The 23,645-nt window shown below is 45.0% G+C and overlaps 1 protein-coding gene across 1 annotated transcript in view; it reads left to right on the top strand.

The window, feature by feature from the left end:
* Positions 1–1,695: 1,695 nt before the first annotated feature.
* The window catches only part of LOC122555733 (glypican-1-like), a 192,444-nt gene continuing 170,494 nt past the window's right edge, over positions 1,696–23,645 (top strand). The window contains exon 1 of the mRNA XM_043701793.1: positions 1,696–2,451. Within this exon, the coding sequence (XP_043557728.1) occupies positions 2,301–2,451 (151 nt within the window). The 5' untranslated portion in view covers positions 1,696–2,300. The remainder of the gene's footprint in view (positions 2,452–23,645) is intronic.

The raw sequence follows: 23,645 nt of genomic DNA, 5'->3' as shown, positions 1-23,645 counted from the left end.
GCTGTACAGGACATTGGTTAGGCCACTGTTGGAATATTGCATGCAATTCTGGTCTCCTTCTATTGGAAAGATGTTGTGAAACTTGAATGGGTTCAGAGAAGATTTACAAGGATGTTGCCAGAGTTGGAGGATTTGAGTTATAGGGAGAGGTTGAATAGGCTCAGGCTGTTTTCCCCGGAGTGTCGGAGGCTGAGGGGTGACCTTATAGAGGTTTATAAAATCATGAGGGGAATGGATAGGATAAATAGACAAAGCCTTTTCCCTGGGCGGGGGGAGTCCAGAACTAGAGGGCATAGGCTTAGGGTGAGAAGGTAAAAATATAAAAGAGACCTTAGGGGCAACTTTATCACTCTGAAGGTGGTACATGTATGGAATGAGCTGCCAGAGGAAGTGGTGGTGGTTGGTATGATTGCAACATTTAAAAGGCATCTGGATGGGTATATGAATAGGAAGGGTTTGGAGGGATATGGGCCGGGTGCTGGCAGGTGGGACTAGATTGGGTTGGGGTGTCTGTTCAGCATGGACGGGTTGGACTGAAGGCAAAAGTGAGGACTGCAGATGCTGGAAACCAGAGTCTAGAATGGAGTGGTGCTGGAAAAGCACAGCAGGTCAGGCAGCATCTGAGGAGTAGGAAAATCGATGTTTCAGGCAAAAGCCCAGTTGGACCGAAGGGTCTGTTTCCGTGCTGTACACCTCTATGACTCTAAGAGTTCTTTCTGGCAAACATTATGGATGACTTGCATTGTAATTTCTAAAAAGTGAAACAGACAACTTTTTAATCACAGAGACAGTAACCCAATGGTTTACCATGCAACAGTTTTACTGTCTATCTGCAATCGAGAGTGTGGTGCTGGAAAAGCACAGCCGGTCAGGCAGCATCTGAGGAGCAGAAGAGTCGATGTTTCGAGCATAAGCATTTCATCATTCCTATCTTTCAAGCAGATTATTTTGAGTTATTTTGTTCAGAATGGCAGACTTATATCTAAATATTACCTCTTCAGATAAAACAATCCTGTGCATCTTACCACCTAAAGCCAGGCTTGTCTTTTATACTTGATTGTCTTTCCTTCACACAGAGGGGGCTTAATAATATATTGTTCTGACCTGCAGGAGCGGTAATGTGGAAGAAGGATATAGCAAAGACCACATCTTATTGTTCCCTGTTCCAGCTCAGGGACAATAGGGTACCACCAAACCCTCCTCTCTCAATCGGACTTGAAATCTTTTCTGGGGGTCTGTTATCTTTGCCACAAATGGCAAGAAGTAAGCAATAGACTCAGGTGAGAGGTTATTTCAGTGGCTGTTCCACCTCCCTCTGCACCACTGTGGGAATAATGAAGCCATTCTCCTGAAAAGTGCAATGCATTCATAGACTAGGACAGCGCTGCTTCTGAATTAGGATGACTTGAGCCCATTCCCCATTGTGAAACCATTGTTCAAAACACTTGAGTGTGTAAATTTGCAGAGATGTGTGGCTGAAAGGGTTAAATGAATGGAAGATGAATAAAGGCTGACAGACACACACACAGGGAGACTCGTGCACACTTGCTCACTAGCACCCGGGTAGGAGGAGAAGATGACATTCCTGCGGCTCAGTGACAATAGAGAAAAAGGGGAGGTGATTGACAAAGGCACGGTCCGTCTTCATTGGTCCCAGTCCGCGCCTTTCGTAACATCCTGCGAGAGGCTGGGGGTGGGTGGAGTTTGAAAACTCAGTGAGGCACAGTCTGCACAGAGAGAGACAGAGGTAGCAGGCAGTCACTCTGTCTCTGTCTGTGCCAGGTCGGACTGACTCCTCACTCATACATCAACACTCTCTATTCTTCATCATAGACTGCAACCACCAGTAACAAGGAAAAGGACAAGGGGCAGAATTGGAATTAAGGAAAGAAAAAGAAGGCTCCCAGGATTGTGTGCATGTGTTTTAGAAACAGCATTTGTCAGTTGCATCCCTTTGTGTGGTTTGGGGGCTGTGTTTTCTAAGTGAGGCATTAATGAACCCGTTTGCATCGGCAACTACAGAAGAGACATTGAAACTTGCGTCTCTTCACCGAAAATTGTAAATCACGAGCTTTTTTTTTAATTCAGAAGGGGAAAGAGAGAGAATAAAAGCAAGAATCATTTGGGATTCCTTTCCTCCTGCAATTGACTTGGGGAAACTTTTGCTTGGATTACGTTTTTTTTCTCTTTCTCTGTTGATCGCAGTTTCTTGTGAAAACTCGATTTTGTGTTTGTGTGTGTGTGTGCCATTCTCCTGTGCGAACACACATTGCTCGTTTCGGGGCACCGTCCTTGTGAAGATGATGTGGATTTCGCTGTGCCTGGCTTTCCTGGGACTCTTTCCCTCTACCGTTCTGGGAGACCAGAGACTCAAGACCTGTTCGGACATGAGAATGCTATACAGTTCTAAAGGGTTCTCGGTGGCTGGGGCGCCTTCAGCTGAGATCTCAGGTAGGTGGGGAGAAGGGTGGGGGAAAGAGAGAGAGAGAGCTGGTAAAGGATTCTGACCTGAGGACTTCTATATTTTGAAAGCTTCAATTGATCTTCAGAGAGATTTTTTAAAAAAAGGACTAAAATATAGAAATTAGAATGGAAATTGCATTGAGATTGTGTTTTATAGCTAACAGGGCTAGAACAATAATGTGGAGACAAGATATGTAAGGACAATGCATTACTTATTTGAGGTTATAATCATGTGTGGTTACTCTCCGCGATATTTAAAACAATTCGTTTTGTTTTAAAAGGAACGTATTTGGCGTGCGTTTCTTGGATGAGTGTTGGGAATCGCTGAGACTCGACTGATTATTTTGTTTTAACAAGAGGCTATTGGAAGCGAGCAGTAGCCAGAGCTCTTTGTTGGGAATGTATAATAAAATTACCCAACCCCCTAGAGAGAGAGAGAGCGAGAGAGAAAAAAAAATCTAAGTGGAATGGGTCTGGTCTGCCCAGTGTGGGAATAGACAGCGTTTGGGGCAATGAGCTGGACGCTGAAGGTGATATCCAAACTGTACAGTGAATTGCTAAGTCAGACAATGGCCTTATTTTTTAACAAGGGGGGGATTCCCTTGTCTTCACGTATGTGTGTGAGTGAGTGTGAGAATTCTTTGCCAGAGAGCCTTTTGTTCGAGAATGCCTTGCTCCTTTTGCTGGTGTGTTGAATGTGCCAACTGAGAGTTGGCACAATGTGACCATTCCCTGTGCTGTCTGTTGTGTGCGGGGCGATTGATGAGTGAGAGAGGTTGCCCTGTGGCCTCCAGCAGGAGTTGGTGGCGGCTGATGGCAGGGGTCAGTCTGTTAGCTGGGGGCTGCTCTTGCTTGCCTCCATTTTCCCCTGTCCCCCTCACCCCGGGTCCTCTAAGCTGATGAGACTCAAGGACAATAGCAATGACTGCAGAAAGCTGACTGCCGTTTGTTTGAAGGGCATGTAACTGTTGAGTAGTTTCCTGGCGACTACCTATTGGCGCTGGAAGAGGATCAACTTCAGATTTATTGTTCATTTTTGACGGAAAAGGGAAAGAGTTGAAGATGTGCAGCAGGTTATTTTAGCTACTCCAGGTTACGTAGAATAAGGACTGGTGCATTCCCTTCCACCCAATTCTCTTATTGTTGCCCCCTGGTTCTACAGCTAGCACACTCCCCTCAGTACTTGCCTGGGGAATTTGTTCAGTTGCTGTGCCTTATCTTGGCACATGTCCCCATGAGGTGGGACATTGAGTGGGCTGTACCGCCACGGGGGTATTGCAGCCCTTACCAAGCACAGGTATTGCTGGACTGGGGCAAATCTGAGCTCCCTATCCTGTCCCCTTCCATAATGCTGTGAGCAGCCAAGATCTCCTCTCCTGTTTCCTCACAGATCAGTGAAGTGCTGCTGTTAACCCCGCTCTGTTTTAGAAAGACTGCCAAAGGTTAACCCAATCCGCAGTCTGCTTCCATACTAGTCACTGACTGGTGGAGTTGACTGGAGATGTTGACACCTTTTCTGGCTTATGAGTCCATCTGTACTTTGGATATACCTACTGAGTAGCTGGCAACAGCTTGACTCTCCAATGCTTGTAAAAGTTCCTCAGGCATGAAGATAAGCTAGGGAATTATCCCTGGTCTCCTGGACAATGCCTGTTCCTCGACTAACATCCCTGAAAACACAGGTTATCTGGGCATTGCGTTTGGGAGCTTGCTGTGCCCCATTGGCTGTGGCTTTTCCCATTTCACAAACAGTTAACACTCTTCAGAGTGATAGTTCATTGGCTGTAAGCCCTTCAGAATTCCTGAGATTGTAAATAGAATGATATTAATGTAAGAGTCCCCTGTACTTTTACGCACTCATTATTCTCTCATCGTCAGTCCCCTGTTTTACAGCTGTTTTTCATGTTGGTCCATTGTAACAAAGACCCATCTCCCATTCCTAGCAGTCTTTCTTGTTCAGTTGGCAATGTATAAATGCAAGGTGCTGTTGTATCGGCAGAAATTGATTTGGCATTTCCAGGGCTCATTGCGAATTTTTGGGAGTTTATGATATTTCTGTTTTCTTTACCAGACTTCCTGACGATTAATGATTATCCAGGTGCATGATCCTCTACCTACCTCTGCTTCCCTGACTCCCCAATCTCCTGCCCCTGCTCCATCTGCCCCCTTTGAGAACGTTCTCTGCCTCCCTCAGACATGAACTCAGTGAGGATCCCTCAACACCTTATATTCCACCTGGACAGCCTACAGCCCTTCTCATTGAGTTCTCGAATTTCAAGTAACCTTCCCACCCATCCCCTGGTTCTTTTTCCAGCCCTGCCCCCTCCCTTCCATTACACCTACTGATCCTTCCAGCTACCAACCGGATTAATTCCTCCCATCGACCAACCAGGTTGTACCCATTACTACCTCACCATTCCTCCCCTCTCCCACCCCCACCCTGCCCCTTTATCTGTAGCTCCCCCTACCCCCACATCTAGTCCTGAGGAAGGGTCATATCTGAAATGTTGACTACTTCACCACCTGATGCTGCCTGACTTGCTGTGTTCTTCCAGCCTCCTGCTTGTCTACTTTGGATTCCAGCATCTGCTGGATTCTTTGTCTCTGACTGCCTTTTAAAATTGTAAATGGTCCACCATATTGGTAGCCCCCTGCATAGTAATGAAATGGTATATTGAAACCCATTGATTTGACTATAGGATTGAGCTAGTTTTGAACTTGGCGTTCAGACTCTTCTATCAAAATAGTTGTCAGTAGGATTATTAATTGTTTCTGGGTAAGCAACCACTGTACTGAGCCAGGCAGGTAGAAGAATCGCAGGTTGGAACAAGATGATCTTTCCTGGCCAATGGTGGTGTAGTTCAGCTCAGTGACCCATGGATCCCAAATTCCCTCAGTCCCCCTGACTGTTGCTTCCTCCTCCACTCACACTACGCATAGAATCACCACCTAATGGGACACCAACACTTCACCATGTGTCTGTCAGTCAAAGTGTTGGTATCTTCAAGATTTCTTGAGGGAAGCACTCAAAACCAGCAAGGTAGGGATTTCCAGACTTGGGTCCTTCGAGTTTGCCTCCTGGTAGCTGCAGGATACCATGTAAACAGAATTTCTTATACAGCCTACAACAGACTCGGATTGAGGCAAGGAATCCCCAGTGATGCAGCGATTTGGAGCCTTTGTTCCAAAGTTAGCTGTTCCTTCTCACCATCCCACTCACCACATGTTGTGTCTCAAATTGCTCAAATATATTGTATCGCAAAATGTCACTTTTTTGTTTGACTTGCATTTGTAACCAGCAGATCCTGCTCCATCTCGTGCTGTATTTTTTTAAAACAAAATGTTTACTCTCTGCTGACGGTACTGGGAATATTAAGTCTGTTGCTAGCAATAAACGATAGGAAAAATCACATGTTGGTTAATTTATTTCACTGCTATGGAGCACACTTCTGGTGTGATGCTCTTAATTCAACACCTCAAATTGCTCCCATCACCAGTGAGAGAATTGCCTTGCTCGAATCCCAGTGATATGCACAGATTGATTGACTGCTATTCTATCATGTAGACACAGAACAGAGGAGTTTTCACATCTGATTCCCTCCCTTCCTGTCGGCTTATAGTTCACACAGGCTTGCGAAGGGGTGTAGTTTTTTTTAATCTACATCTTCAGGAACAGAAGTCTGGCAGAGAGTGAATTACATGCAGTTTACAGGAGTTTGGATTTTCTAGTCATGAATTTCATTAGGCTAGCTCTGCAAATGGGTATGTGAGTTCCTTTTCCGGCTGTTGACGGCAAAGTTCTACTCTGTGAATATCCTTCCCTGAACCCCTTCATTTTTCTCCTCCTGTATTATCCGTTTGTTGACCATCGTTCATCCTTTCCCTGTGCTTCACCCGCCTGGTGCTCCTTTGTCCTTCCTTCCGTCTCTGTGAAGCTGGCATCTGAGGGCATTTTTCAAAGTAAAGGCGCCATATCAATGCAGCTTGTTTCCCCTGCCTGCCTTGAATCTTGAGCTGCTCTTTTGATTAATTCAGGCTCCCAAGACCTTTCCTTTCTTCATTTGTGCAAAATAATTACACGTGAGCTTCAGCACACTCAGTGTCTGTTCTGGGGGTTTAAAAAGGAAGATATTGCCTTTCATTTCCGCTCAGGAGAAAAGAGGGTGTTATTTTTAATCCAGTCATGAGATGATAAGGCCAGCATTTGTTGCCCATCCTTAATTGCCCTCAGCAAGGTCATGGGTGAGTTTTTTGCTGCCCACTGCATTGTTTTTCTCTACAAAGAAAGCCAAAAGGACTTGTATTAATGTAGCACCAGGTCTGACCTCAGGACATTGGAAAGTTGTTAGTAAAATCAGTGTTGTACTTTGATGAGACACATTGTGTACAACAAGTTCCCAGAACAGCAATAACAGATAAAATGACCAGATATTCTGTTCTTGATGGTGTTGGTTGAGAGATAAACATTTGTCGGAATATTCGATCATTAACTTAAATTGAATTTACTATTAAACAGGCCTTTTTTTTGGTTTCTTTTATGATTGGCGGAGTTTGTGTCAGGAAGGGGAATCACATTGCACAAGAATCAGTGAGTCTGACGTTGAGTCAGGCAGTTAATGGGCATGTCCATAGAATCCCTACAATGTGGAAGCAGGCCATTCGGCCCATTGAGTCCACACCAATTGTCCGAACAGCATCCCACCCACATCGCCCACCCCCACCCCATCACTCTGCATTTCCCATGGCAACTCCATCTAGCCTACACATCCCTTGACACTACAGGGCAATTTAGCTTGGTCTATCCACCTGACCTGCACATCTTTGGAGTGTGGGAGAAAACTGGAGCACTCCAAGGAAACCCACACAGACACTCTGCAGACTGCACGCAGACAGTTTGCATAAGGGTGGAATTGAACCTGGCTCCCTGGAATTGTGAGGCAGCAGTGCTAACCACTGAGCCACCATGCTGCCACACACTGACTTGGTTAAGGTCTTCTAACAAATAACCTTTTATTAGTCTCGAAAGCAGCATGAGGTACTGAGGCAATATCTAGAGACCCCCAGAATCGATTTCTGGTACGTTCTGACTTTTAGAGTCATAGAGACATACAGCATAGAAACAAACCCTTTGGTCCAATTTGTCCATGCCAGCCAGTTATCCTAACCTAATCTAGTCCCACTTGCCAGCTTTTGGCCCATATCCCTCTAAAACCTTCCTATTCATAAACCTATCTGGAAGCTTTTTAAATGTTGCAATTGTACTAGCCTCCACCATAGCGTCATAGAGTAATTGAGATGTACAACATGGAAACAGACCCTTCGGTCCACTCCGTCCATGCCGACCAGATATCCCAACTCCATCTAGTCCCACCTGCCAGCACCCAGCCCATATCCCTCCAAACCCTTCCTATTCATATACCCATCCAAATGCCTCTTAAATGTTGCAATTGTACCAGCCTCCACCACTTCCTCTGGCAGCTCATTCCATACCCGTACCACCCTCTGTGTGAAAAAGTTGCCCCTTTTGTCTCTTTTATATCTTTCCCCTCTCACCCTAAACCTATGCCCTCTAGTTCTGGACTCCCCGACCCCAGGGAAAAGACTTTGCCTATTTACCTTATCCATGCCCCTCATAATTTTGTAAACCTCTATAAGGTTACCCCTCAGTCTCCGACGCTCCAGGGAAAACAGCCCCAGCTTGTTCAGCCATTCCCTATAGCTCAAATCCTTTAACCCTGGCAACATCCTTGTAAATCTTTTCTGAATCTTTTCAAGTTTCACAACATCTTTCCGATAGGAAGGAGACCAGAATTACACGCAATATTCTAACAGTGGCCTATGCACCACGCCCTGTGTGAAAATGTTGTCCCTTAGGTCTCTTTTCTCTCTTTCCCTCTTACTTTAAACCTATGCCCTCTAGTTTTGGATTTCCCCTATTCTGGTGAAAAGACCTTTACTATTCACCCTATCCATGCCCCTCATGATTTTATAAACCTCTATAAGGTCAGCCCTCAGCCTCTGACACTCCAGGGAAAACAGCCCCAACCTATTCAGCTTCTTTGTGTACCTCAAACTCTCCAACCCTGACAACATCTTTGAAAATCTTTCCTGTACCCTTTCAAGTCGCACACCATTTTTCCCCACAGTGGGGAGACTAAATTGAATGCAGTATTTCAAAAGTGGCCAAACCAATGTCCTATACCGCTGCAACATGACCTCCCAAGTCCTCTACTCAATGCTCTGTCCAATAAAGACATGCAGACCAAAAGCCTCCTTCATTGTCCTGCCTACCTGTGACCTCACTTTCATGGAACTATGAACCTGCACTCCACGGTTTCATTATTTGGCACCACTCCCCGGAACTTTACCCCGATCTACCTTACTGAAATGCAGCACCACCCATTTATCTAAATTAAGCTCAAGTTGCCACTTCACGGTCAATCAGCCCATCCGATCATGGTCCTGTGGTAACCTTTTTCGCTATCCACTCCACCACCAATTCTGGTGTCACCTGCAAACTTACTGAACATATCTTCTATATTCACATCCAAATCCTTTATATAAATGGCAAAAAGCAGTGGACCCAGCATGGATTATTGCAGCACGCCGCTGGTCACTGGCCTCTAGTCTGAAAAGCAACCATCCACCACCACCCTCTATCTCCTACCTTTGAACCAGTTATGCATCCAAATGGCTAGTTATCCCTGTATTCCATGTGGTCTAACCTTCAGTTATATCAGTCAGTCAGTCAGTCATGGGAGGGCAGGCTATGGCCTAATGGTATTATCACTGGACTGTTAATCCAGAGACCCAGGTAATGTTCTGAGGACCTGGGTTTGAACCTTTACAATAGCATTTCAATTCAGTAAAATAAAAATCTGGAGTTAAGAGTTCCACGATGACCATGAAACCATTGATTGTCAGAAAAATACCCATGTGGTTGACGGATACCCTTTATGAAAGGTAACCACCATCCTCACCTGGTGTGGCCTACATGTGACTCCAGACCCATAGCAATGTCGTTGACTCTTAACTGCTCTCTTGGCAATTAGGCATGGACAAAAAAATGCCGGCCTAACCAATGACTCTCTCATCCCCTGAATGAATTTTTTAAAATGCCCTTGGATGTAACATTCGCACCACGCACATAACAAACTGTGACCATCTTCACCATGTCGCCACTTGACAAGCAATGGCATCACTATCTTCTACTATCTATGCCCTGACGGGGGCGGGGGTTCCCATTGACCAAAAATTGACTCTGCTGTTCCTTCAGTCCCGTTAATTCAAAATGCAATGTTTTCTGGTCTTATTTTTCTTTTATTCATTCGTGGGATGCGTCTGTCTGTAGTTGCCCCTTGAGAAAGCGTGATGAGCTGCCGCCTTGAACCTCTGCAGTCCAAGCGCTGTCGTCGACTCCCAATGAGTCGGGAGGGAGTTTCAGGATTTTGACCCAGCAACACTGCAGGGATAGAACAGGAAGAGAAAGAGGTGGGATCATCATCCATGGTGCCTGTTACCTCCAGACTAGACTGTCCATTTTCTCCTGGCTGCCTTCCCATTTTGTTCTGTCCAGAAACTTGAACCAATTCAAATCTTAGTTTTCCATAACCTAATGTCTGCCCTTTGCCTTTATTGCCTCCAGGTCTGGCTATCTCTTGATTTTAAAAAAAAATCTTACCTTTGTGTTCAAATCCTTCTATGACCGTGCCCATTCTATCTCTGAAGCCCCCTCTAGCCCTGCAACCACATTCCCATTTGAAAATACTGCGGTTCCTTCAAATCCAGTCTCTTGTGTGTGTGCTTCACTTCCCTTCACTGGTGTTTTGCATCAACTGTCTGCACCCTAAAGTCTCGATTTCCCTCCCTAAACCTGTGTGCCTCTAGCCGTTTGACATGCTCCCTAAATCAATCCTCTGTGAGTAACCTATTAATCACCTGTTCTGAAGTCTCTTTCTGTGGCTCGATGCCAGGTTTTGTTTGATTGCCTTTCAGAGAAAGGCCTTCGTATCGTTTACAGTGTGAAGGGTGCTATATGAGTTCATGTTGTTGCAACGATCAGATCTCTGTACCCTGGAGGTACGATTCCTGACCTTGAACACCTGCATCTGGCCCCTCCCTATGCTGCTGGAATGTGCAGGTGTGCGCGGATGTCCGAGTCGGGGAAGGTGAACTCCATCATGATAACCCACTCCCTTGGATGTGTGAGATCGCTGGCAGATTCTCGCCGTCCAACTTTTCCCCACACTGACAACAGAACACCCCGAGCCAGAACTGGGGATACCTTCATTGCCTTAGAGTGAGGGGGCGAGAGCAGGAAGGCAACCAGAGGTGTCACAGGACCTGAAGGGAAAATCTCAAAGAGACCATATGGGAAAATCAGAAGCCAACATGTGCACAGCAAGCTCCCACCATCTGCGATGTGATCGATGACTGGGCACTTTGATTTTTGTGATGCTGTTTGGGAGATTGACTTGGGATACATCCTTTGTGCTTGCTTGATATCAAACAATGGAATAATTAACATCTATTTAAGAGGGCAAAGCAAGTGCATTGCATCCAAAAGACATTGCCTCCTTCAGTACAGCCCTCCATCAGTATTTTATTAGAATTTCAGTTTAGATTGTGCACTCCAGTTTTCTAGTACAGAGTTGCGTGTATGCCTTTTCAATGAGATTTTCATCAACCTCAATGCTACGTTTTCACATTATCCCCATGTCCTCTGATGTCACTTGTCTCCAGAAATCCCTTGATTTCTGTCTTTAATCTGTTCAGTAATTGAGTTTCTGCAGCTCTCTAGGGTAAAGAATTCTAAAGATTCACCATCTTCTGAAGACATTCCTCCTTATCTCAGTCTTAAATGGCCTGCCCCTTATCCTGAAATTAGCTCTCCTGGTTCTAGGCTGAGTGGTTAGGTGAATCACTCTATCCACATCCATCCTGTATAGATTAGATTAGATTAGATTACCCACCCAGACCCATTCCCCTACATTTACCCCTTCACCTAACACTACGGGCATTTTAGCATGGCAAGTTCACCTGACCTGCATATATTTGGACTGTGGGAGGAAACCAGAGCACCCGGAGGAAACCCACACAGACAATGTGCAAACTCCACACAGGCAGTTGCCCGAGGTGGGAATTGAACCCAGAACTCTGGCGCTGTGAGGCAGCAGTGCCCATTGTATGAAAATTCACTGTATGAATTTTATTACATTTCAATGGGATTACCTTTCATGCTTTGAAACTCCAGAGAATACAGTCTTTTGCTGTCCTCACCTGGTCTAGCCCTATATGTTACTGCGGTCCCACAGCAACATGGTTTGTTTTTCTTAACTGCCTCTGAAATAGGTCTGGCCAATCATTCAACTGCTAAAAGGGAATGAAACCAGATCTGGCATCAACTAAGGCACTGGGAGCAAGACGGAAAACTCAACTCTGAAGCCTGACAAATTCCTCTTGACTGACATCTGGGGTCTCGTGCCAAAGTTGAGAGAGCTATCTTTCAGACTAGTCAAGCAACAACCTGTTGTAGACATACTCACTGAATCATGCTTTGTACACAACATCCGAGATAAAACTGCCACCATCCCTGGGTATGTCCTATCCCATCAGCAAGACAGACCCAGCAGATATACTAATACGCAGTCAGGAAAGAACCTTTAACATTGACTCTGGATCTCATGTTGTCTCATTGCATCAAGTTATACATGGGCAAGGAAATGCCTGCTGATTACCATGGACTGTCCTCCCTTGGCTGATGAATTATTAACCCTCCGTGTTGATCTTCACTTGGAGAATGCAGTTAAGGAGTCAAGGATGCAGATTGTACTCTGAGTGGGGATGTCAATGTCCACCACCAAGCGAGGCTTGGCAGTACCACTTACTGATTGAGCTGGTTGGGTCCTAAAGGACAACGCTGGTACACTGGGTCTGCGGCAGGTGATGAGGGAACCAACAAAAAGGGAAAAACATACTTGACCTAATGTTTACCAATCTGCCTGCTGCAGATGCATCTGTCCATGTCACTATCCAGGAGTGATTATCGCACAGTGTGTGGAAACAAAGACCCATTTTCACATTGAGTATATGCTCCGTTCCTGTTGTGTGGTATTTTCACTGTGTGAAATAGGATAGACTCTGAACAGATTTAGCAACTCAAGACTGAGCATCAATGAAGCACCTCATGACCTGGCATATCCCATACTCTCGGATTACCAACAAGCCAGAGCATCAACCCTGGTTCAATAAACAGTTCAGGAGAGCGTGCTAGAAGTAACACTAGACCTACCTAAAAATGAGGTGTCAATCTAGTAAAGGTATAAAAACAGGGCTACTTGCATGTCAACAGCATCAGCAGTAAATGTTAGACAGAGCTGAGATCCCACAACCAATGGATCTGATCTGCGCTCTGCAGTCCTACCACATTTTAGTTGTGAATGGTGGTGGACAATTAAATATCCCCATCCTCAATGATGGAAGAGCCCACCACATCAGTGCAAAAGATCAGAATGAAGCTTTTGTAGCAATCTTCAGCCAGAAGTGTCGAGTGGATGATCCATCTCTGACCTCTCCCGGCATCACAGATGCCAGTCTTCAGCCAATTCGATTCACTCTACATGATATCAGGAAACGGTGGGAGGCCTTGGATACTGCAAAGGCCATGAGCCCAGACAACATTCCAGCAATACTCCTGAAGATTTCAACACTTGCAGCTCCCCAAGCCAAACTGTACAAGTGCAGCTGCATCATTGGTGTCTACCTGACAACATAGAAAATTGCAAGATATGTCCTGTATACAAAACGTAGGACAGATCCAACCCAGCCAATTATAGCACCCGATCATCAGTAAAGTGATGGAAGGTGTTATCAACAGTGCTATCACGCAGCACCTGCTTAATGACACCCAGGGTATGTTCCCTGCTACCAACATCCTGGGGTTACCATTGACCAGAAACTCAACTCGGCTATCCATATATGTACTGTGGCTTTTAGGACAGGTCAGGGGCTAGGAATACTGCGTGAGTAACTCATTCCCTGACTCCTGAAAGCCAATCCACTATCAACAAGGCATAAGTTGGGAGTGTGGTGGAAGACTCCTCACATGCCAGGATGAGTACAACTCCAACAGCATGCAAGAAGCTTAACGTCGTACAGCACAAAGCAGCTTGTTTGGTTGACACCACATTCACAGATTCTGCTATCAATGCACCAAAGCAGCAGTGTGACTATCTACAAGATAAGCTGCAGAAATTCACCAAGTCTCCATGGGGTCGTCGGATGTTGCGGAATGAAACTTCCATCGAGGGAATGCAACAGTATTCACCACACAAACCTGATCTAGCATTTATTACCCATCCCTAGTTGCTCCTTCAAAGGAGGTGGTGAGCTGTCGTCTTGACCTGCTACAATCCATTTGGTGTAGGTACACCTATAGAATTGGTAAGAAGGGATTTCCAGAAATTAAACATGGCAACACTGAAGGAGCAACAATATATTTCCAAGTAAGGATGGTGAGTAGCTTGGAGAGGAGCTTTATAAGTCCTGGTGTTCCCATATATCTGCTGCCCTTGTCCCTCTAGGAGTGGTTGTGGGCTTAGAAGGTTCTGCTTGAAGGGCTTTGGTGAATTTCTGCAGTGTGTCCTTTTTAAATGAAAAGGATTAGTCAAGTGAACACTAGCATTCGTGGTGTTACATCCATGCTTTGATAAGAGGACCAAAACACTCCATGGTACTCTAGGAGTGGTCTCACCAAGGCTCTGTACAACTGCAGAAAAACATTTTTATTTCTATTCTCAAATATCTATTTGCCTTTATTATTGACTGTTGCCACTATAGGCTGACTTTTAGTGACTTATGCACAAGGTTACCGCGATCCCTTTTGGAGATCATGAATTCTCAACCACTCACTGTTTAAGAAATATTTTATCTTTACATTTTTTCAAGCAAAATCAATAACTTTACACTTATTCACATTGTATTTCACCATGTTCTTGCCCATTCACTAAGCTGATCCACATCCATTTGAAACCTTCAAACATGTCCTTCACAATTCTCATTCGAACAGAGTTTTGAAATACTAGCAAATTTGGAAATATTACAGTTGGTCCCCACATTCAAGTCATGTTTTTAAAAATATATTTTTATTGAGAAATAAATTGCTGAATATATTTATTGTTTGAAGTAAATGCATGACTTCCGAATGGAGCATGCAGAAGTCTGGGTGTCCACTGCCAGACTGGACAGCAGCCAAATCTTGTCAGCTTTTGTCAAAAACTGTGCGTGCCAAATATTTGATGAGTTTGCTTGAAAAAAGAAATTTGGCAATGCGAGGTGGGGAAATTTTTGATCGTTTCATCTGAAACATTTTTAAATATCACAACAAATACAAAACAATACAAAGAAACTCAAAAAAATGTAAGAACCCAAACCACCCTCATGTACAAATGTATAAATATCAAATCATTTTTTTTTTTTTTTAAGATTGTGAACAGCTACGGACCAAGCAGTGACCCCTGTAATCCATAACTAGTAACAGCCTAACGTCCTGAGAACAATCGGCATGTTCCTGCTCTCTGATTTGTGTCTGTTAACATGTCAATCCATACTCCTGTATTACCACTGACTTAAAATGTTCGAATTTTGTTTACTAGCCTCCTGTGTAGGACCTTATCAAAACCCTCATGAAAATTCAAATGCACCACGTCTACGGGTTCACTTTCATTGATACTTATTTAAAAACCCGGTGCCAATGTGATTTTCCGTTCATAAATCCTTGTTGACCATCTCCAATTCTGTCTTTCTTTTCCAAGTGTCCAGTTATCACATCCTCCGTAACAGTTTGACATTAGTAGTAGGGGAAATTTTAGACTCCAACAGATCTTTATTCTCCTTCTCCCTCCCTCCTTAAATAGTTGAGAGATACCACTTGCTCCCTTTGGTCTGCAGGAATCTATAGACTTCTGAAAGGTGCATTTGCTATCCCTATCATCCCCTTTCTCAACACTAAGAGCTGTGGCTCATCTCATACTAAGGATTTATTCACCTTCAAATCATTTACTTATCAAGAACTCACTCAAGTTGGCATGGTGGCTCAGTGGTTAGCACGGCTGCCTCAGAGCACCAGGGACCCAGGTTTGATTCCAGCCTCGGATGACTGTCTGTCTGTGTGGAGTTTGCACATTCTCCCCGTGTCCGTGTGGGTTTCTGCCGGGTGCTCTGATTTCCTCCCGCAATCCAAAGATGTGCAGGTTAGGGTGGATTGGCCATTCTAAATTGTCCATAGCGTAAGGTGCGTTAGTCAAGGTAAATATAGGGATGGGTCTGGGTGGGTTACTCTTCGGAGGGTCGGTGTGGACTTGTTGGGCCGAAGGGCCTGTTTCCATCCTGTGGGGAATCTAATCTTTCCGAATATAGATTTGTTTCAGTTCCCCAATTTCTGGTTGCCTAGTATTCTTGGCAAATGTTTGGGAATGTTTTTTCTTTTGAAAATAGAAACAGGATGATTATTTGGCTCTTCCACTATAAATTATTTTGTCTCCACTTCTAACGGGCCCGCACTTCCGCTGCTTAATATCTTCCTTTTCACATGCGCAAAGAAGCTCTTACATTTACATTGCTTGTCAGTTTGCAATCGTATCCTCCTTTCACGGTCCTCGAAACTCTGTTTCACTGTTACCTACAGTGTGGAAACAGGCCCTTCGGCCCAACAAGTCCACACTGACCCTCCGAAGAGAAACCCACCCAGACTCATTTCCCTCTGACTAAAGCAACTAACACTGTGGGCAATTTAGCATGGCTGATTCACCTGACCTGCACATCTTTGGACTGTGGGAGGAAACCAGAGCACCCGGAGGAAACCCACACAGGTGATAGTGAGATTGTGCAGACTGTTATCCAAGGCTGGAATCGAACCTGGGACCCTGGTGCTTTGAGGCAGCAGTGCTAACCACTGAGCCACCGTGCCGCCCCTTTCTCCCACAGAGGAATGTAAGAACTGAGGAAAGATCCTGATTTGATATCAAACAGTTGGATATATGGGAGGCAAACGATATGTGTGGATGTTTCACTGGAATGATCAAAAATCTCCCCACCTCGCATTGCCAAGTAAAATTTTTTTTTTCAGCAAACTCATCAAATGTTTGGCATGCACAGTTTTTGACAAAAGCTGACAGGATTTGGCTGCTGTCCAGTCTGACGGTGGACGCCCAGACTTCTGCATGTTTCATACTGAAGTCATGCGTTTACTTCAAACAATAAATATATTCAGCAGTTTATTTATTGCTAAACTCCAATGGTTCCTCATCTCTGTGTGCTGTACAACAATGGTTCATTGCTCAGATATTGCTAAGTCCCCTGTATGCATGGTGAGAGGTTGTGCATTAATCATTCCCTGGTGACCACGTCCCAAGGTGGCCTTCTTTAAATAATATCCCAATTTATTTATTGTTTTGCAGGGCCCCTCTTTATTAGTTGTTCAGAATACAGAAACCTCCTACTCCATAAAACCCAGCCTCCGTTATGCAGGGCCTACCACCCCACCACATTCTCCACTGGGGCTTGGCAATTACTGCCAACCGTAGCAGTGTACACGGAAGAGCAAAAGAAGACTGAACCGACCCTCGGTTGATATTACTCCCGTGGTCCATGTAGCTGTGTTGAGGCATGTCCATGGCAGGGCTGGCCATACTGGTGACTGACTTATTCCATCTGTCAGTTGGGTAGCGTACGTCCAGTCCTCCTCTCTCTGCCACACAAGGGCTTTGGAATTTGCAATTTAAAGGAAAATAGATGGTTTGTGTTTGAGTTCAGTTTTTAACTTTCTGTCTAATGTCCACTCACTGTTCAAAGGGAAGGTTGATACCATGTTGCCATATTGCTTGACACTTCTTTGTATCTCCATTGGACATTGAAAGTGAAGATTTAGCGTGTTCATTGTAACCCATTGACCCATCCCTCCTCTCTTTGCACATGTTCTTTTTAGCTACGCCCAGGGGGGTACATGGCTACTGAGAAGAGCTCAGGAATTCTCTAGCTCTGTCCTGTATTCACTGTGGGTCCCCTGACCAAGTGGAACATACTAACGGGAGCTGGTTATTCAACTTCTTCATGGGCCTGTAGTGCCATACAATTAAATCATTGCGATTGGTGCATTTTCTCTATCTACCCTGAGTTATTTTGTAACTCTTAACACCCTCACCCGAACAAGAATCCGCTAAACTCAGTTTGGGGATATTCTGTTAAACCCCTGCACTGCCTTGCAGCTATTTGGAAGTGTTCCTACTTCCTGGTATCCAGGTGTTGAGAAGTGCCTTCTTAAAACATGCTTGAATGGCCAGGCCCCCCCTGATCTCTTCCCAAGGGTCTTGGGAAGAGATCGGGGAGGAAACTCTGAAGTGTCTCCATCATTGTTCTGCAGTCTTCTCAAACTCAAATATCTTCAAAGCCATCTGCATGCATTTTTTTTTCTTTGAAGCACGTGCACTAATATTACCCAGGCAACACAAGAATCAATTTGTGTGCAACAAGGTCCCACACGCGGTACTTTAAAAGGCTTGACCAAAATACAATTAATTTTGTTCACGTAAATTGAGAGGAGAAATGCTAACTTCGCATCTGCTCAGACAGACAAATCCTGTGTTTCAATGCTGAAATGAAAATACAGTGCGGCACTGTCTGAGTGACTCAGAGTCATAGAGGTGTACAGCACTGGAACAGACCCTTCGGTCCAACTCTTCCATGCTGATCAGATATTCCAACCAATCTAGTCCCACCTACCAGCACCTGGCCCATATCCCTCCAAACCCTTCCCATTCATATACCATCCAGATGCCTTATAAATGTTGCAATTGTACCAGCCTCCACCACTTCCTCTGATAGCTTATCCAGCCAGAGAAATATAAACCTTCGGGGCCTTGTAATTTTTGTTTTTAAGTTGTGAATGATTGCTGTAGGGTCTGGGAGATGGTTAATTCACCCAGCAAGAGGAAAGAAGTTAGTAGCATTGCCCTGACTACTGGAACAACAGCAATTATGCAAACTAAAATTAAACCATGGGGTACAATGATAGTTTGGCAAATTTATCTTTAAGTCACGTAGAGTCCTAGAGATGTACAGCACGGAAACAGACCCTTTGGTTGGCATGGATAAATTGGACCAGATATCCTAACCTAATCTAGTTCCGTTTGCCAGCACTTGGCCCATATCCCTCTAAACCCTTCCTATTCATATACCCATCCAGATACCTTTTAAGTTCTGTAATTGTACCAGTCTCCACCACTACTACTGGCAGCTCATTCCATACGCACACCACCCTCTGCATGAAAGCGTTGCCCCTTGGGTCCCTTTTAAATATTCCCCCTCACTTTTAACCTATGCCCTCTAGTTCTGGACTCCCCCACCCATAGGGGAAAAAAAGACTTTGTCTATTTCTACTGCTTTGGCTGAAATGTTAACCCATTTATTCTAAACGGCCGTTTGGCTTGTGGTAAAATAGCTTGATTGGAATCTGTGTTTTGACGTCTGAGGAGCAAGAGGATGCCATTCTGCCCCTTGATCCTCATCTATTCTCCTGTTGGATCGTGGTTTACCTGTACCTCCGTTCCATTGACCCACCTTTTGATCCGAATTACTCAATACCCAGAGATAACGACAATCTGTCAATCTCAATCTTCAGTTAATCCAGCCTTTTTGATGGGGAGAGTTCCAGACTTCTATTTTGGTTTAACAATTGCTTCCTGTATTTGCTTCTGAATGGCCCAGCTGTAATGTTAAAATTATGCTGTATTGTTCCTTGATTTGCTCACCAGAGGAAATTGTTTTCCTGTATTTACTCCCATTGAGTTATTTTTATCATTTTGATGATGGCAACTGAATGGTCTCCCTACCACCCCCCGAAACATTTAAACTCAGGGTCTGCATGTCAGTTTTATGCAGCCTGGGCTCCTAATTTAACCCTTATAAACTCTTTAGTTATTTGCACTTCAGTGAATCTGCTCTGGATTTCTCTGAATCTGTCAATGCAGAATGTGCATTGAGATGGGGATTGCAGTGTGTGCTTAATTTCTTTAGTCCTTTAAACGATACTTTTGGGGGAAAAAAAAACTCCTTTCCCTCTCCCCTGCTGATTAGATGAGATTAGATTCCCTACAATGTGGAAACAGGCCCTTCGGCCCAACCAGTCCACACCGACCTTCCGAAGAGTAACCCAGCAGACTCAATTCCCTCTGACTAATGCACCTAACACTATCGGCAATTTAGCATGGCCAATTCACCTGACTTACACATCTTTGGACTGTGGGAGGAAACCGGAGCTCCAGAAACCCACGCAGACACAGGGGGAATGTACAAACTCCACACAGACAGACGCCCGAGGCTGGAATCGAACCTGGGACCCTGGTGCTGTGAGACAGCAGTGCTAACTGCTGGGCCACCGTGCCACCCCACTAGGCCTATTCTGTTCAAAATGTTAGATACAAGCTGTCAGCAGCTGTGAAGAGAACACACAGGTTAATGATTCAGATATGGAGCTCTTATTTGTATCGGGGAAAAGTTACAGGGTGAGCGACACTTCAGAGGGATGAGGAGTGTGAATGAAAGGTCCCAACCTGAGACATTGACTCCCATGCTGCTTGACCTGCTGTGCTGTTTCCAGCAACACACTTTATCAACTCTGACTTTCCAGTATCTGCAGTTCTCACTGTCTGTGTGAGGGAGGGATTATGCTCTCACTCTCTTGGTCTCTTGCTCTCCCCCTCTCACACAGGCACAAGTGTTCACATTAAAGAAAGGAGTGCAGTAGGCCTAAGTGAGAAACTGGAGATGGTCTGTTGCTTGGGTCTCTGCTTTTCCGTGAGCCATTGTGGCCATTGGTCCTTGCTGTCCGCTCACTGTATTGTTGGATTCTCAAGGTTGTAGCAACTGAATCAAGTGACACTCGAGAGCTGTCCCTTTAATGTGTTTCTAACTCAATGTGCCTATTATTCTGAAAATGTCAAAGTTTTCATTGAGTATTGAAGGGACAGGAGCTGCAATCTCAAATTGTAATCAAGCGTGATCAGTTTTGCTCTCCTGTTTATGCTGGTAGTTGCTCTAACTCCTGTGCAATTTAGTCCATCTCATCTGTCTATCTGTGCCCTTCAAAACAAAACTATGTGTTTATTGTTGAACAAGTACTACCCCTAGAGTCATAGAGATGTGCAGCACGGAAACAGGCTCTTCGGTCCAACTTGTCCATGCCAACTAGATATCCTAACCTAATCTCATCCCATTTGTCAGCACTTGGCCCATATCTCTCTAAACCCTTCCTATTCATGTACCCATCCAGATGCCTTTTAAATGTTATAATTATACCAGCCTCCACCACTTCATCTGGCAGCTCATTCCATACACTCCCCAACCTCTGCGTGCAAAAGTTGCCCCTTTTAACTTTGCCCCTCTCACCTTAAACCTATGCCTTCTCGTTCTCGACTCCCCCACCCCAGGGAGAAGACCTTGTCTCTTGGATGGAAGAGACAAGGGTTCCCACTCCTAATTCCAGATCCTTATCATTCCCAAATCCATTAACAACTTCACCCCATCCTCAATCAGGAATCTCCTCTAAGTGTGTGTCTCTTTAGCCCCATTGCTCATCGCCCTTTCTTTGACTGATTAGCTGATCCACATGGCTTCCCGGACTATCTTTCTCTGTTGTGTAAAGCTCACACACTTGGGCATTGGATGTATACAGGTACGGGTTCAACTGAAGTGCCCCAGCGCCAGCTATTTCTCAATGATCTCACGTGTGATGGATGAATGGTCAGTTGAGTTGAGCTACTGGACCATTACTGCATGGGGGGCTGTAACCCTCATAAAGCAGCTAATTCCAAAGTTTGGAGGATGGTGGTCAGGTGTCAGTGGGTGCAGTGAGAGGAAGGTAGCTTTCAGCTAGCGAAGTTTCCACTTGTGTTGCTTCAGTGTGGATTGTACCCAAGACCATAAGGTGTAGGAGCAGTGGGTCATTTGGCCCTGCTGTTTAGTGTGATAACAACTCATCTGATAATCCTGACCCATTATCCATCATTGGTGCTGCCTTTTAGGTGAGGTGTTAAACTGAGGCCCCATCGGCCTCAGTTAAAAGGCCCTTAGCACTGTTTGGAAGACGAGCAGGAGAGTGAACCGCAGTCTTTTGACCAACATTGATACCTCCATCAACATCACCAAAACAGATGGTCAGATATTGTTATACTTAAGTTTGTGGGAGCTTGCTGTGCACAGGCTCTCAGCCATGTTTCCAACATTACAACAGTTAGGGCAATTCAACAAGTTAGCTGTAGGGGGTTGGTTTCACTCCGTTATCTGTTCGAGACCAAAAATAAACTGTAGATGCTGGAATCTAAGGAGATAAGCAGGAGGCTGGAAGAACACAGCAAGCCAGGCAGCATCAGGAGGTGGAGAAGTCAACGTTTCGGCTGTAACCCTTCTTCAGGACTGGGAGTGGGTCGAAGGAGAGCTGCAGATAAAGTGTGTGTGGGGGGAGGGTTTCTGGTGGGGAGAGGGGCAGGTTGGTGAGGTGGGGATCGGTGAAGACTGGTAGAAGGTACGACCTACTCTGTCAATGGGAGGAATGGATCCTGGTTGGTAGCTGGAAGAAAGGATCAGTCAGGGGAATGGAAGGTAGGAGGAGAAGGGGCTAGAAAGGGAGTCGGGGATTGGAAGGGAGGTTACTTGAAATTGGAGAACTCAATGTTGAGTCTCCGTTGGCTGTTTAGCTGGTTTGCATTGCAGTGTGATGCCAACAGCATGGGTTCAATTCCTGCACTGGTTGTGGTTACCATAGTCATAGCGTAGTACAGCATGGAAAGAGACCCTTCGGTCCAACCCGTCCATGCCAACCAGATATCCCAACCCAATCTAGTCCCACCTGCCACCACCCGGTCCATATCCCTCCAAAGCTTCCTACTCATATACCCATCCAGATGCATTTTAAAAGTTGCAATTGTACCAGCCTCCACCACTTCCTCTGGCAGCTCATTCCATACACGTACCACCCTCTGTGGAAAAAGTTGCCCCTTACGTCCCTTTTATATCTTTTCTCTCTCACCCTAAACTTATGCCCTCTAGTTCAGGACTCCTCTATCCCATGGAAGAGACTTTGTCTATTTATCCTATCCATGTCCCTCATGATTTTATAAACCTCTATAAGGTCACCCCTCAGCCTCCGACACTCCAGAGAAAACAGTCCCAGTCTGTTTAACGTCTCCCTATAGCTCAAATCCTCCAACCCTGGCAATATCCTTGTAAATCTTTTCTGAACCCTTTCAAGTTTCAGAACATCTTTCTGATAGGAAGGAGACCAGAATTGCATGCAATATTCCAACAGTGGCCTGACCAATGTCTTGTACAGCTGCAACATGACCTCCCAACTTCTGTACTCCATACTCTGACCAATAAAGGAAAGCATACCAAATGCCTTCTTCACTACCCTAACTACCTGTGACTCCGCTTTCAAGGGGCTATAAACCTGCACTCCAAGGTCTCTTTGTTCAGCAACACTCCCTAGGACCTTACCATTAAGTGTATAAGTCCTGCTAAGATTTGCTTTCCCAAAATGCAGCACCTCGCATTTATCTGAATTAAAATCCATCTGCCACTTCTCAGCCCATTGGCCCATTTGATCAAGATCCGTTGTAATCTGAGGTAACCTTCTTCACTGTCTACTACACCTCCAATTTTGGTGTCATCTGCAAACTTACTAACTATACATCTTATGCTCACATCCAAATCATTTGTATGAATGATGAAAAGTAGTGGACCCAGCACCAATCGTTGTGGCACTCCACTGGTCATAGGCCTCCAGTCTGAAAAACAAACCTCCACCACCATCCTCTGTCTTCTACCTTTGAGCCTGTTCTGTATCCAAATGGCTCGCTCTCCCTGTATTCCATGAGATCTAACCTTGCTAACCAGTCTCCCACTGGGAATCTTGTTGAACGCCTTACTGAAGTCTATATAGATCTTTCCCCTCTCATTCTAAACCTTTGGCCTTTAGTTCTGGACTTCCCCACCCCAGGGAAAATACCATGTTTATTTACCCTATACATGTTTTTATAAAATCTCTATAAGGTGACCCCTCAGCTTCCAATGCTCCAGGGAAAACAGCCCAGCCTATTCAGCTTTCCCTGTAGCTCAAACCTTTCAACCCT

Source organism: Chiloscyllium plagiosum, chromosome 13 (assembly GCF_004010195.1).
Source record: "Chiloscyllium plagiosum isolate BGI_BamShark_2017 chromosome 13, ASM401019v2, whole genome shotgun sequence".
NCBI classification, from domain to species: Eukaryota; Metazoa; Chordata; class Chondrichthyes; order Orectolobiformes; family Hemiscylliidae; genus Chiloscyllium; species Chiloscyllium plagiosum.
This window is presented reverse-complemented; position numbering and strand designations above follow the sequence as displayed.